The following is a 16,739-nucleotide window of genomic DNA, read 5'->3' as shown; positions in this document are numbered from 1 at the left end:
TACACAGGGGCGAATCCAGAGCTAGGGAGGGGCACTGCCAGAATTTTTTTTTTTGGGGGGGGCAATTTTTCGGGGAAATGGCTGGTGTTGGCGCAGTCATCCAGGCACCATGGTTGTTATGGTGTCATGATGATTGAAGCGCATTATTACTATTATGACATTGTTATATAAAATGAAATCATTCAACTCACCATAATGCAGAATCAGTGGGAGCTCCGAGTGTGTCACTTGCCACCGTCGCCTGCCACCAGATGCAGATTGTCACTTGCCACGCTGCCTGTCACCAGATGCGGATTGTCACTTGCCACGCTGCCTGTCACCAGATGCAGCTTGTCACTTGCCACGCTGCCTGTCACCAGATGCAGCTTGTCACTTGCCACGCTGCCTGTCACCAGATGCAGCTTGTCACTTGCCACGCTGCCTGTCACCAGATGCAACTTGTCACTTGCCACGCTGCCTGTCACCAGATGCAACTTGTCACTTGCCACGCTGCCTGCCACCAGATGCAGATTGTCACTTGCCACGCTGCCTGTCACCAGATGCAGATTGTCACCTGCCACACATTGCGGATTGTCACTTGCCACATGTTGCAGATTGTCACTTGCCTCATGTTGCGGATTGTCACTTGCCACGTCACCTGCCACACATTACGGATTGTCACTTGCCACGTCACCTGCCACACATTACGGATTGTCACTTGCCACGTCACCTGCATTTTGTCACTGCTGTGCCACTTTCCTGCTAAGGTGTTCTCTTGCAAGTCAGGCAGCATAGAGATGATGTCATCACTCTGCTTCCCGCGGCTGCCTGCACAGTGAGGGCAGAACTGCACTGCAGGGATGCAGGGCGGGCACCGGGCGGTGAGAGATGACGGCTTCCTGATTGGCCAGTTGTCTGCTCACCCACGAGCCGCCCAGCTGCTCGCCCGCTCTCTCACCAAACGAGCCACCTGACAGACCATCCCGCCCGCAGAGCCGCACGGTCTCTCACCCGTGGAGCAGCCCGCCCACTCACTCACCCGCATTCTCGGCGGGGGGGGGCAATTGTCACGTTGCCCCCCCCTGGATCCGCCCCTGCCACTACACCATTTGTAAATAAACGGCAATAGATAAGTCAAGAAAAAAAATGTGATAGGTGGTTAAAGATCCATTGTGTTCAAAAATAACTGTCGCTTACACATTTCTGCACAGCTGCCGTGGCGCTAGACGTGGCTAAAGCTGCTTAGGCTGCAACATGCAGGCGACTGTAACCTTTTGAGCAACATGGATTTAAATAAAGCACAATGTGGAGGAATTTATGTGTGCCGGCATTTCCATAGCTTCTGAATATTTGACCCCAGGAAGGTTTGACCATGCACCATGGTGGCAGAGAGATATTGGAGGTTGAGCGGTATACAGTACTCCTGCTTTTTATGGGGGGAGCATTAATTGGATGGGGTTACATTGTGCCTGCCCATTCATGTCTATCTGAGACTTATCATGTCTGTTTCTCATGTCTGCAGGATTTTTGTGGCATGAATGTAAGGAGGTTTGGATCGAAGGACTGAGAAGTTACTTCCTGGACTGGTGGAACTTCCTGGACATCGTCACCATCAGCATGTATCTGGCCTCGTTCTCCCTGCGGATCCTGGTGTCAGTGAGAGGTTACCTGTCCTGCCAAGATGACCCCGAGTCCGACATGTGCTTCTACTTCACCAAAGCAGGTAGTAGAACCGGCTGCAATAGGGTGACCACGTGTCCCGGATTGCCCGGGACAGTCCCGCATTTTGCAGGGCTGTCCCGGGCACCTTCATTCCAGGACAATACAGTGTCCCGGAATGAAACTGACACAGCCACCCCCCCAAGCCTAACTAATGACCCCAAAAAAGGCCGCCACACCACCACTTTACTCAATGACAGTACTTGTCCTGGCCGGGAATGCCTGGAGGAGCACAGTCCCGCCCCCTGCTTGTGATTGGAGAAATCATAAATCCCGCCTCTTGTTTTCAATCACTGTGCTGTGATTTGTTACAACACAAGCTGATTTTTGGGAAGGGAGGGTGTCCCTGAATGGTAGTTTGGAAATGTGGTCACCCTAGGCTGCAATGATCAGGCCTGCTAATGTTTTATTTTAACCAAAAGCAGACAGCCGTTCCAAAGAGCAGGTCCACTGAGGGGTATACAGGGAATAACAAAATGACAAAAAGATAGAACAGTACAGAAATTTTCCAAACTCTTTAACCACTTAAGGACCGCCTCCTGCACATTTACGTCGGCAGAATGGCACGGCTGGGCACAGGCACGTACATGTACGTCCTCTTTAAGTGCCCAGCCGTGGGTCTTCACTGTGGCGGTGTCATCGATCGTGTGATCCCTTTTATAGGGAAACACAATCGACGACGTCACACCTACAGCCACACCCCCTACAGTTAGAAACACAAATCAGGTCACACATAACCCCTTCAGCGCCCCCTTGTGGTTAACTCCCAAACTGCAATTGTCATTTTCACAGTAAACAATGCATTTCAAATGCATTTTTTGCTGTGAAAATGACAATGGTCCCAAAAATGTGTCAAAATTGTCCGAAGTGTCCGCCATAATGTCGCAGTCACGAAAAAAATCACTGATCGCCGCCATTAGTAGTAAAAAAATATTTTTTTTATAAAAATGCAATAAAACTATCCCATATTTTGTAAACACTATAAATTTTGCGCAAACCAATCGATAAACGCTTATTGCGATTTTTTTTTTTTTACCAAAAATAGGTAGAAGAATACGTATCGGCCTAAACTGAGGAAAAAAATATGTTTTTATATATTGTTGGGGGATATTTAATATAGCAAAAAGTAAAAAATATCGATTTTTTTTCAAAATTGTCGCTCTATTTTTGTTTATAGCGCAAAAAATAAAAACCGCAGAGATGATCAAATACCACCAAAGGAAAGCTCTATTTGTGGGAAAAAAAGGACGCCAACTTTGTTTGGGCGCCACGTCGCACGACCGCGCAATTGTCAGTTAAAGCGACGCGGTGCCGAATCGCAAAAACTGGCCAGGTCCTTTACTTGCCTAAAGATCCGGGTCTTAAGTGGTTAACCACTTCCCGACCTCCTCATGTACATATACGTCAGCAGAATGGCACAGGCAGGCACATGTACGTACCTGTACGTCCTCTGCTAGACGTGGGTGGGGGGTCCGATCGGGACCCCCCCCGGTACATGCGGAGGTCGGGTCCGCTCGGGGAGCGATCCGGGACGACGGCGCGGCTATTTGTTTATAGCCGCTCCGTCGCGATCGCTCCCCGGAGCTGAAGAACGGGGAGAGCCGTGTGTAAACACGGCTTCCCCGTGCTTCACTGTGTCGGCGCATCGATCGCGTCATTCCCTTTATAGGGAAGACACGATCGATGACGTCATTCCTACAGCCACACCCCCCTACACTAGTAAACACACACAAAGTAAACCCTAACTCCTACAGCGCCCCCTGTGGTTAACTCCCAAACTGCAACTGTCATTTTCACAATAAACAATGCAATTTAAATGCATTTTTTGCTGTGAAAATGACAATGGTCCCAAAAATGTGTCAAAATTGTCCGAAGTGTCCGCCATAATGTCGCAGTCACGAAAAAAAATGGCTGATCGCCGCCATTAGTAGTAAAACAATTTTTTTTTATAAAAATGCAATAAAACTATCCCCTATTTTGTAAACGCTATAAATTTTGTGCAAACCAACCGATAAACGCTTATTGCGATTTTTTTTTACCAAAAATAGGTAGAAGAATACGTATCGGCCTAAACTGAGGAAAAAAATATGTTTTTATATATTTTTGGGGGATATTTATTATAGCAAAAAGTAAAAAATATCGATTTTTTTTCAAAATTGTCGCTCTATTTTTGTTTATAGCGCAAAAAATAAAAACCGCAGAGGTGATCAAATACCACCAAAAGAAAGCTCTATTTGTGGGGAAAAAAGGACGCCAATTTTGTTTGGGAGCCACTTTGCACGACCGCGCAATGGTCAGTTAAAGCGACGCAGTGCCGAATCGCAAAAACTGGCCAGGTCCTTTACTTGCCTAAAGGTCCGGGTCTTAAGTGGTTAAACTACACAAAAAAAAACTGAGAATTTTTATTTATTTTTTTTCATCTCGCAGGTCGCTCAGACTGGAACACGGAGGACCCGCAGTTCATAGCCGAGGTTCTGTTTGCTGTCACCAGCATGCTGAGCTTTACACGTTTAGCTTATATCCTTCCTGCACATGAGACCCTCGGGACCCTGCAGATCTCCATTGGCAAAATGATTGATGACATGATAAGGTAAGAAGTGGGACCCTCTGGGGTGGTGCTCAAATAGACACTGTGAGATCAAATGATACCTCCAGTTCTCTGTAAAAAGTAGCACAATCACCCCTCTGGTCTCCTGTGTCTCCTACCTCCCCTCTGTTACCTGTAATAGAAGAGGTATAATGCTCACCACTATGGAGGCCTGTATCTTCCTACCTTCTTTTCATTCCCTGTAATAGGAGAGGACTTATACTCCCCTCCCCTTCATTATCTGTAATAGATAAGGTATTATACTCCTCCCTCTGGTGTCCCATGTCTCCTACCGTGTTTCCCCGAAAATAAGACCGGGTCTTATATTAATTTTAGTCACCAAAAACACACTAGGGCTTATTTTCAGGGTAGGGCTGGTTTATTTATGGTAAAAACAATAAAACAAGTTTGTCGCCAAAGACTGGAAAAGTAATTATACAATAAAAAAATCGAGAAAATAAATCGATGGTTGGCTGCAATAATTAGAAGATTCCGATAATCAAGCTAGGGCTTATTTTCGGGGTAGGGTGTATTTTCGGGGAAACACGGTAACTCCCCTCCATTCTCTGTAATAGAAGAGGTATTATACTCACCATGTCTCCTACCTTTCCTTCTACATCCTAGTACTGCAGTCTCTATGTGGCGAGGTCCCCGGACTTCTAGAGGCCTAATGGTGACCTCCAGAGTCACGGAGTGCTGACATCCTTCTTGGTAGAGTGGGTTACAAGGCAAGGTGGGTGTAATACAAGCTGAAGTACTCGGGGCCAGACACTTTTTGAATGCAAAGTGTTTTATTGCCTCTTGATCAAGAACTGTAGGAGAGAGGGTTAAGTAGATGCAATGACAATTGGAGCACTCCAAGACTTCTATAGGTAGACAGCTATGCAGTGGAAGGCCTTCAGCTGGACACCACTTCTGTATAGGTAGGACCGCTGTCTCCTTTGGCAACAAATCTTGTAACAGTCACTAACAGTAATTGTACTAAACTATTGGTAACACAATAGTTCCCCTCGCATGCTACAGTCTCTCACTGTAAGTCTTCACCCATTGAGCTCCCAGTCTCTCTCATCGGATTCTCAGACCCAATCGCCACTGGATCCCCTGAGCTCTTCCACTTCAATAACTCAGTATCTTCCTCAAGCGTCACCCCCGCTTCCCTGCTGGGTCCCTGGCTTGGCACTCACAGATACTCTTCAAGTGTAACCCCTGAGGACATGCTAGATTCCTGGCTCAGGACTCTAGCTCCACAAGTGTCACCCCTCCGCACTGGGTGACACCCTCTAGAGGGGTGACACCATCCCGTTTTTTATTTTTTTTCGCTGACATGCCCAGCCTGCCCTGTGCAATTCCAGCCTGCCCTGTACCACCCCAGCCTGCTCTGTGCCACCCCAGCCTGCCCTTTACCACCCCAGCCTGCCCTGTATCACCCAGCCTGCCCTGTACCACCCCAGCCTGCCCTGTACCACCCCAAACAGCCCTATACCACCCCAGCCTGCCCTGTACCCCCCAAACAGCCCTGTACCACCCCAGCCTGCCCTGTACCACCCAGCCTGCCCTGTGCCACCACAGCCTGCCCTGTACCACCCCAGCCTGCCCTGTACCACCCCAAACTTTTCCATGCCACCCCAACTTGCCTGTGCCACCCTAACTTGCCCTGTACCACCCCAATCTGCCCTATGCCACCATAACTTGACCTATACCACCCCAACCTGCCCAATGCCACCCTAACTTGCCCTGTACCACCCCAACCTTTCCCATGCCATCCCAACTTGCCCTATGCCACCCTAACTTGCCCTATACCACCCCAAACTACCCTATATCACCCCAACATGCCCTATACCACCTTAACCTGTCCTATACCACCCCATTACACCAACCTGCCACTATACCACTCTATACTACCCTAACCTGCCACTATACTGCCCTATACTATCATTTACAGGGGCTGGTTTGGGGTGCGCCCCGTGCCTGTGCGCTGCCTGCTTGGTGCTGGGCAGCCTAAACAGAGGGGGGGGGGTGACACCATGTTTTACCGCACCGGGTGACACCAACCCTAGTGACGCCACTGCCGATCACCTGACTCTACCCAAATAAATAGGTTCTCCCAGCAGGCAAAGGGACTAAAGAAACCCCTGCCAATTGGCTGAGACACCCCATTCATTCATAACCTGACTTTGCTATGCCCTTGTCTATCTAATGTCACCAGCATAATGCCATTTAGCGACAGAAGAGACAAATCTGTGGATTTTCTAACAATTAACCAGGGCAACTACTGCCTGGCAAACAACATTTACTTAGCAACCCTGCCCAGGGCCGTCTTTAATATGGTTTGGGCCCTGGGCAAAATTTTTTTTGGGCCCCCCTCCAGCTTATTTTGGGCCTGGCTGGTTCACATGTATGTTTTGGCGGTCCTCATTTGTGCAGGTACAGCAGTCCATTGATTTGAATGGGCTGCCATGCCTTCGTTTCCAGCAGAAAAAAAGTGCATTCAGCATTTTAAAAATACAGTTGCCTTGAAATCCATTCTGCTTTTGCACCATGCTACTTACCTGCAGTTCTTGCACACACAAACGCACTGTGTATTTAAAAGCGTGACCTAAACGTCTAAAAATGCAGCAAGTTTGACAGTGCGGGAACTGCAAATAAGTCACAGCAGAATGGACAGACAGTGCTGTATTTCAGTGCTTGATGGGCATAGGCGTGCCGTGTGCGCAGCCTATTACATGAGGCATGCGCTTTTCTTTGCAGGAAACGCAGGCATGGCGGCCCATTCAAATGAATGGGCTGCTGTGCCTGCGCAAATGTGGGCCGCCAAAACACATACATGTGAACCAGCCAGGCCCAAAATAAGCCCATCAAGCAGTTAAATACAGACAGTAATGCCATGTGCTCTGAGGCCTTACTCAGCCTGGACTGCAGGTCTGGTCTGTGATTTAAAGAGTTCCTCTATTTTACACATGGCATGGCATGGGGTCCCATGGTGCTAAAGCAGAATGGACAGATGGTGCTGTGACCCCCCATGCCATGCCATGTGTAAAATAGAGGAACTTTTTAAAACACTGACCAGACCTGCAGTGAATCATCAAATATTATAAAGACTTTGGGCACACTCTACAGAAAACTTCTATTTACAATATAGATTAGCAAACAGTGACATACCTTGAGGAGCAGGATATGAAGAAGTCAGCCTCGGGAAGAGCAAACTGGGGATGTTATAAAATCACATTCTAATTCACTTTTATATACAAGCAGCACCCAGTGGCAGGAAGGGAGAAGTGCACGTCTAAAGGGAAGCCAAAACACTGAGAAGAGAAGCAGTACTGTCACTGGCTGCATTCCGCTGATGATTTTCAGCCTGATTTGTGGGCAGCACAGAAGGGGCTTAACGGGCGGCAGGGCCGCCATCAGGAATTATGGGGCCACTTGCACAGCTTCAGGCATGGGCCCCCTGGAGCAGAGAACCGGGATGGGGGGGTGCTGCCGCCGGAAATTGAGAAGCAGGGGGGGGGGGGGGGCTGCCGCGAATTTAGAAGCGGTGGGCCCTTTACAAAAAAAGAAATAAAGAAAAATATATATAAAAAAAGGGGTGTAGCCATCCGGGGCCCTGGGGACCTCTGGGCCTTTTAATAAAAAGAAAAAAAGAAATAAAATATATATATAAAAAATATATTTTAAAAAGGGGGTTGCCATCTGGGGCCCTGGGGATCTCTGGGCCCTTTAATAATTTTTTTTTAATAAAAATAAATTACAAAAAAAAGGGGGTTGCCATCCGGGACCTCTGGGCCCTTTAATAAAAAAAATATATAAAAAATAAACATTTATAAAAAAAAAAGGGGGGTTGCCATCCAGGGCCCTGGGGACCTCTGGGCCCTTCAATAAAAAAAAATATATAAACAAAAATAAAAAAATAAACATTTATAAAAAAAATAAAGGGTGTTTGACCAATGGGGCCCTGGGGACCTCTGAGCTATTTAATAATATATATATATATATATAAGAAATAAAATATAAAAAAAAATGTTTTTTATAAAAAAAAAAGGGGGGTTGCCATCCGGGCCCTGGGGACCTCTGGGTCCTTTAACCACTTTAGCCCCGGGCCTGTTTTTCAGAGTCGGTGTTTACGAGACAAAACCATTTTTTTTTGCTAGAAAACTACTTAAAACCCCCAAACATTATATATTTTTTTTTCTAACACCCTAGAGAATAAAATGGAAGTCATTGCAATACTTTTTGTCACACCGTATTTGCGCAGCGGTCTTACAAGCGCACTTTTTTTGGAAAAAATTCACTTTTTCAAATGAAAAAATAAGACAACAATAAATTTGGCCCAATTTTTTTATATATTGTGAAAGATAATGTTACGCCGAGTAAAATGATACCCAACATGTCACGCTTAAAAATTGCGCCCGCTCGTGGCATGGCGTCAAACTTTTACCCTTAAAAATCTTGATAGGCGACGTTTAAAAAATTCTACAGGTTGCATTTTTTGAGCTACAGAGTAGGCCTGAGGCTAAAATTATTGCTCTCGCTCTAACGATCGCGGCGATACCTCACTTGTGTGGTTTGAATACCGTTTTCATATGTCGGCGCTACTCGCGTATACGTTCGCTTCTACGCACGAGCTCGTCGGGACGGGGCGCTTTAAAAAAAATTTTTTTTTGCTTTTCGCATTTATTTTTATTTATTTTAGAATTTTTAACACTGAAAAAAAAAAAAAAAAAAAATTATCACTTTTATTCCTATTACAAGGAATGTAAACATCCCTTGTAATAGAAAAAAGCATGACAGGTCCTCTTAAATATGAGATCTGGGGTCAAAAAGACCTCAGATCTCATATTTGGGCTTAAATGCAAAAAAAAAATAAAAATTTGGAAATGTCATTTTTTTAAATGACAAAAAAAAAAAATGTTTCTTTAAGAGGCTGGGCGGGACTGACGTTTTGACGTCACTTCCGCCCAGCAGAGCTATGGGGACGGGCGAAGGAGATTTTTCCTTCAGTCTCGTCCCCCGCTCAGCTGCCGGATGGTCGCGATCTCCTCCGCCGCTACCGACGGCTACGTTAAGCGGCGGAGGGCGCATGAGAGCGGCGGGAGGGGGGGGGCCCCCTCTCCCGCCACCGATAACGGCGATCTCGCGGCGGAGACCGCCATTATCGTTAACACGGCCGCCCACAGAAGAGATGAATATCTCGATTGTGGCAGCAGCTGCTACCGTTACCGAGATATTCATCTCTAAAGTGAGGACGTATAACGACGGTGGGCGGTCGGCAAGTAGTTAATAATAATAATAACATTTATATTATATAATATATATATATATATATATATATATATATATATATATATATATATATAAAGAAATATATAAAAAAATATTTTTTTTATAAAAAAAAAAGGGGGGTTGTCATCCAGGGCCCTGGGGAACTACGGGCCCCTGGGGACCCCCAGACCTCTAAAAAAAAAAATTGGCCCTTTAATAAAAAATAAAATAAAAATATATTAAAAATATATATAAAAAAAAAATTGTATATAAAAATAAATAAAAAAGGGGGGGTTGCCATCTGGGGCCCTGGGGGCCTCCAGGCACCTGGGGGCCTCCGGACCCCTAAAAAAAAAAAAAAGGGGGTTGCTTTGGGCCCCCAACAGTGACAGGGCCCAGGGCACCTGCCCCATTTGCCCTGCGGTAAAGACGGCCCTGACCCTGCCTAAACTCCAGGGTGCTACATCTATCAGACCATTTGGCATTAAACACTTCTGGGAGAGTAGGATGCCTGTATCACTACACAACTACAGCAGCAATGTAGAGGTTGAAAGAATGAACCTCAATGCAAAGTGGGGGACACAGACATCAGACATTCCCAGAAGTGTCAAATACCAAACGCTCTAATAAAGCCATCAGTCCTGGAACAGAGGAGTCCCAGGCGCTGGAGTGGTGAGTATAATACATCTTCTGTTGCAAAGTACTGGTGCTTTCTTTGGTTAGAGACCTGATGGGGTCTTTTTAAAATGAGCTGCAGTTACATTACAGCATACATTCCTCTCCTGTCTATCCTCATCCCTGGAGATCTTCTATGTGGATGACAGGCCTGTAGGAAAGAGGAGAAGGTTTATATTGTCCCTAATACTACTAGGTACAGAGAATTGTTGTGTTATTGGTCAGTGTGTGGGCTTGCTAAAAAAAAAAAGTTTTAGTCGGAGTGCTGATATAATTTATGATCTGGGTTTAAAGCTGGCCAAAGACAGATCCAAATTGAGCCAGTTTAGCAGTGACCAGCCGAATTTCAATCCATCCACGGCCATTCCTCCTCAGGAAAAGTTGATCTAACAATTAAATATCTCTTTACAGTGAAAAAATTTGACCATAGATAAGACCTAGAAATAAGCCCCAAAATACAATTAATCTGAAATACAAATCAATAGAGTCCAAAAGTGCTCAAAAAGAATAATAATCTATACACACAATAAATTTCATAATGTGAATGTAAAAACAACAAAGTCCATCATTGTAGTGCTCCAAAAATATCTTTTAAAAAAAAAACGAAATATATAAGTATATACCGTATTTTCCGGCGTATAAGACGACCTTTTGGATGCAAAAAAATGCATCCAAAGTCGGGGGTCGTCTTATACGCCGGTGACAGTCTCCGTCGGGCTAAATCCATGATTTAAAAGCCGCGCCTCCTCCTCAGACAGTTCCGTGATAGGCGGAACACAAATTTTCCCAGCAGGGTCTCTGTTCAGTGTTCCGCCTATCACGGATGCCTTCTCATCCTCGGAACGAGAGGACATACGTGATAGGCAGAACACTGAACAGAGGCCCTGCTGGGAAAATTTGTGTTCCGCCTATCACAGAACAGTCTGAGGAGAAGGCGCGGCTTTTGAATTATGGATGCCCGCAGCCTGGAAGCCAGAATCTGCAGCAAAATAAGGTAGGGAAATTGTCTTGGCCCGCACAGTGGGGGCAAGTGATGGCACAGTGGGTACAAGTGATGGCACAGTGGAGGCAAGTGATGGCACAGTGGGGGCAAGTGATGGCACAGTGGGGGCAAGTGATGGCACAGTGGGGGCAAGTGATGGCACAGTGGAGGCATGTGATGGCACAGTGGACGCATGTAATGTAATGGCACAGTGGTGGCATGTAATGTAATGGCACAGTGAGGCATGTAATGTAATGTAATGGCACAGTGAGGCATGTAATGTAATGTAATGGCACAGTGAGGCATGTAATGTAATGGCACAGTGAGATTTGAAAAAAGCCTGTTTCTGTCAGTGGTTGTTTCTGTCAGTGGTTGTTCCGGCTACCCCTCAGCTTCCAGAAAGACTAGTAAGAAGGGGGTAGTCATATACGGCGAGTATATCCCAAAACCAACATTTTCCTGGAAAAATAGGGGGTCGTCTTATACGCCGGCAAATACGGTATATAAAAATTCATAAATGTGTAAAGTAAATAGTTCATCAATACAAAAAATATATAATAGTGACACTTCAGTGATATCTTGTATGCCAAACAAATGTGATAATAACACCCAATGTGATCCTCCACCAGTCGTACCACACTGACTCACCAGATCAAATGGCTGGTAAACCTAGCAACTGCACCTTTTTGCAATCAATGCTTAAATCCAAGGTGCTGTTTGCAATGCAGATCTCACCGCCACGGTCCCCACATATATATATGGCAAGGAAGCAGGAGGCTCCAATAGTGTGATTACGCTTTTTAAAAGGTTTATTTTAGAGTTGAAAATATGTTTATTGGTAATTTAACATAACAAACAAAAAACAACATGAGGTGTCACAATCTGCGAACAGTCACAAGTATGCTTGGGGAAAGAGTCAGCCAAATGGCTATCACCCACAGCGGGACTCCGACCAACATGTAAAACAGTATGAACAGCAATGACTGCAACTTTAAACAAAAATTAGATACGACCGCAAGGGCCTCTTCGTTTTTGGCAGAATTGTAACTAGAATTTATGGCAGAGAAATAACAAAGCCAAAAGAGGAAAAAAAAAAAGAAAAAATGACAGACAGGGCAAAAAAGTAAAATTAAAATGAGAAACGAGAGATCAGAAGAATACGAAGAGGTGTCAAAAGAAGGGGAAGAAAGAAAAGAGAAAGGGGGGAAAGAAGGAAGCGAAAAGAGAAACAGGCTAGAGGGTGAGTGAGTGAAAAAACTTATATAGCGCTGCACATGCGAACTGAATCGCCTCTGGGCGCTCGTTTGTCCATTTCTCCTTTGAACTCAAAAGAGATGGGTTTTGATCATTCTCCTTAAGGTCAAGTGATTCTCCTCCAACCGATTGCTGGTTGGTAAAGCGTTCCATAGTCTGGGGCCCTAGAGCGCAAATCTTCGTTTTCCTTTGGACTTGTATCTGTTTTTTGGTATTTGGAGTAGATTTTGATTGGTGGATCGCAGAACGCGATTGGAGTTGTGAGCTTTTAGTTTTTCGCATTAATATTGGGGGGCATTTCCTTGAACACATTTATGCGTCAGACAGAGTGCTTTGAAAGTAATTCTGTCTTTTACTTGCAACCAATGAAGGGTTCTCAGCGAAGGAGAGATAGATTCCCAAGGTTTTTTCCCAGTCACCAGTCTAGCAGCTGTATTTTGAACGACTTGCAAACGGGTGATTTGGTACTTTGGGAGTCAATATAGAGGGCATTTGCATAGTCCAGTCTGTAGTTAACAATTGTTCCCACCACGACTGCTCTTTAGGAATAAATGGAATAAGTCTGCGTAGTAGGCGCAGCAGATGGTGCGATCCGCTGACTACTGAGCCTATTTGTGCATCCATTGTCATGTTGGTGTCGAAGATGACTCTGAGACTTTTGACTTTGGTGCTAGGGGTGATGATTTGGCCCAGAATGGGCGGGGGTGTCCAAGTTGATTCTTTCGATTGGCGTGAAACAGGAGAAGTTCTGTTTTCGATCCGTTGAGTTTAAGATAACTCTTTGTCATCCAGTTTTCTATCAAAGAGAGGGATTTCTCTAGCCCTAGATGATGATCCTTTTTGTTGCAGATGCGAAAGTACAGTTGTGTGTCATCTGCATAAGAGTGGTAAAGTAGCTTTTGGCTACTGATGATTTCAAAGAGAGGGCGGAGGTAGATATTGAACAGTACCGGCGACAGGGGGGATCCTTGCGGGACCCCGCATGACACCGTGCGTTTTTCAGAAGTGAAAGGTCCCAATTTCACAATTTGTGATCGGTTTTCCAAAAATGAGGAGAACCAGGATAGATCACATTCTGCGACTCTGGCTGTTTCAGCTAGCCGAGTCAGTAGTAGTTTGTAGTCTACCGTGTCGAAAGCTGCGCTTAGGTCCAACAGTACTAGAAGACAAGATTCTCCTTCGTCTGCGGCCTCGAACATCATCCCATATTTTAAGCAGTGCTGTTTCTGTCCCGTGACCGGGACGGAAACCCGATTGAAAAGGGTGGAGCAAATTATGGGTATCTAGATGCTGTTGCAGCTGTTGTGCCACTTCTTTCTCCATTACCTTGGAGAAGACGTTTAGGCCTGTTATGGGACGACGATGTTTTGGGTCTTTGGGGTCAAGGGTGGGTTTCTTTAAGATGGGTTTTATTATGCCCTGTTTCAATTGGGAGGGCACCATGCCTTCCTTGAAGGACTGGTTTATAAGCTGTGTGATAGGTGGTGCCAGGATATCGGCACATTCCTTCAGCAGTTTGGTGGGGATGATATCATTAGGCGCTGTGCTGTCTCGCAGAGTACCGATGATATTGTTGGTGGCCTCGATGGTGATGAGTTTAAGCGTGAACTTTGTTGATTGCGGTGAGTTATTGTGGGTATTGGGCGAGTGATTGAGGGGGGGGGGGGTTAAAGGGAGTACTGTTTCGCTGAATGCTTTCACGGATTTCTTCAATTTTTGTTAATGAAGTAATCCGATAATTCATTGCAAAATTCTTGGGTATCAGAATTGGGGGCTTCAAGACAGACTGGATTCATGGTCTGGGTGACCATCTTGAAGAGTTCACAAGGGCGGTTTAGGGCATTGGTGATGGCATTGGAAAAATTTATTTTTTTGGCTTTAAAGATTTCTTTGTGATATAGGGGATCAGAAAGAAGAGCGTGACTTGCTGACAAGACAATCGGAAAAAGGCAAAGTAGGGCAGGCGTAAAGAGGAAGACCCTGGAGTAGGAACCCAGCTTGTCCCAGGGTAGAAGAACATATAGGGACGATCATGTCGGGGGTGACAACATGTTCGCCAGAGTGTCAGAGGAAGAGAAGTGGAGCCAGATGAGCCACAGCTGTTTATATTTATCAAAAGTGTCATTGTCAAGAGCCAACATCTCCTCCATTCTCATAGTGTCGTTCATAATTGAAACCCAGTGTGACAAGATAGGAGTGGTATAAGCTGTCTCGCTGAGGACATAAAGAAACAGAGGAGATTTCGCTTCTGTGATGTAACTGATCCCGGTAGTATAGAAAGGAGAGCAATCTTAGGAGAGGGAACCAACAATTCATCATAAGTTTTATTGTAACACTCAAATACCTGAGTCCAGAAGGGGCGGATCCTCTCACATTCCCACCAGACATCTAGATAGGTCCCCGTGGCTGCAGAGCATCGCCAGCCTGATGCCGGGGTGGACGGAAATATTTTGTGCAACGTGGAGGGGACCATGTACCATCTTGATAGAATCTTGTAGTTCTTTTCCTGTGAGTAGCAGGAAATCGTGGAATGAAATGAAGTCTGCCATTCCGGTCGCGGGATGTCCTCACCCAAGTCTGTGGACCACATCCTGGTGTAAGAGGGTAGCTCGGTGTGTGTGAGTGTCTGTAGGAGACTACATATGGCCGAGAGAAGGTGTCTGGGAGTCTCTGAAAGGGAGCATAGCCGTTCAAACTCTGTGCTTTGTGCATGTAGATAAATGTAGAGCAGTTAGCCAATCGTGGGATCCTGCCGGCGTCACCGATGACCCTAGTGTTGGATGTACAAACGAGCGCGCCTGTGGCCATTCAGTCCTTTTGAAGGGGCCTAACGTTGGTACACCGATACTCTGAAGGAAGGAAGGATTGTCAAATAGGGTGGTCAACGGGGAAGGATCGGAGGATAGGAGGGAACACAACCCCCTGTTATACCAAATCCTGAGAGAGGCTAGTGTTAGCGGGGAGGGAGGGGGTATGCGCACCAGGTCAGTCCTGTATCCCCCTAGCAGTGCTCGAAGGTCCACGTGAGCCAGGTCCTGCTCTACGGCAACAGAAGCTTTTGAGAAAGGACGCGGGAACCATTCTAAGACACGCGCTACATGGTTGGCCTTGTAATATGTCTCGAAGTCGGGGAGACCAGCTTCACCTTGCAATTTTGGGCGAGTGAGCAAATTATACTTCACCCTAGGTAACCCCCGGCTCCATAAGAATCTAATGGCGAGAGAAAGTAGGGAAATGAAGGATTTGGGGACTATAATGGGGGCCATTTGAAGAAGATATAGAAGTTTGGGGAGTGTGTCAATTTTCAGGGTGGATCACACCCGGGAGTAGAGGGGACAAACGATTGGCCAATACCTTGGCAAACAATTTTAGGTTCACATTAAGCAGGGATATTGGCCGGTAGCTGCTGCATTGGGAGGGGTCCTTGCCCGGTTTGGGTAAAATGGAGATATTAGCGGATAACAATGCCTTGGGCGGAGGGAGGGAGTCATCCATGGCATTAAACGCCTTAGTCATCAATGGGGCTAATAGTGGAGCAAAGGTTTTGTAGAAATGGCTGTGATCAGGATGTGAAATAAAGGGAATTGAGCATCATGATGGTCTAGGGTGTAGGACCCGTGCCAGATGTTTGGCGCATTTATTGTCTAGTGAGTAATGGAAATTAGTTACGTGCCCTATCCCAAGCTATTAAAGAATGTGAATCGAGAAGCTGGAGGAGATCTCTACGGGCATTCGATAATCGGACAAAAACAGCAGGGTCTAGATCACGTTTATGCAAAGGTTCGAGCTCCGCTATTAGTGGAGAGGAGGTGGCGGATGTCACTCGATTGTATCTTTTTGAGACGGGAGCCATGTTGAATAAGCACACCCCTAACCACACATTTCAGGGCCTCCCATTGAATGAGAGGGGAGGAGGTGTTCGAGGAGTGATCAGAAACAAAGTGTTGAATAGCGGCGGAAACGTCTGCCACACAGACGGGGTCCCGAAGCAAATTGTCATTTAACCTCCAGTGTGTGCCTCTATGTGACGACGGGGGGACGTGTAAGGGTCAAGTAGACCGGGGCATGGTCGGACCAAAGCAGTTGACCTAAAGACGCCTGGATGGGGGTATCTAACAGCGATTGGGATATTAGAAAGAGATACAGTCTGCTATAGGAATTGTGTGCCACTGAGTAATGGCTGTAATCCCTTTCTGTGGGATGCTGGACACGCCAAACATCCACCAGAAGGGAGGAATGAAGGAGAGCTTTGATGCGTGTCAGTGTAGAGTGTGGTATAGAGGA

At 46.0% G+C, this 16,739-nt stretch overlaps 1 protein-coding gene across 1 annotated transcript in view; it reads left to right on the top strand.

Moving 5' to 3' along the window:
* Nucleotides 1-16,739, top strand: part of LOC120928846 (short transient receptor potential channel 2-like) — an 85,539-nt gene that overhangs the window by 51,914 nt on the left and 16,886 nt on the right. Inside the window, exons 6-7 of the mRNA XM_040339870.1 lie at nt 1,502-1,702; nt 4,126-4,288. Coding sequence (XP_040195804.1) covers nt 1,502-1,702; nt 4,126-4,288 — 364 coding nt within the window. The remainder of the gene's footprint in view (nt 1-1,501; nt 1,703-4,125; nt 4,289-16,739) is intronic.

The sequence above is a fragment of the Rana temporaria genome, chromosome 2 (assembly GCF_905171775.1).
Source record: "Rana temporaria chromosome 2, aRanTem1.1, whole genome shotgun sequence".
In the NCBI taxonomy this organism is placed as follows: domain Eukaryota; kingdom Metazoa; phylum Chordata; class Amphibia; order Anura; family Ranidae; genus Rana; species Rana temporaria.
Note: the sequence above shows the minus strand (reverse complement) of the source record. Positions and strands in the feature narration are given on the sequence as shown.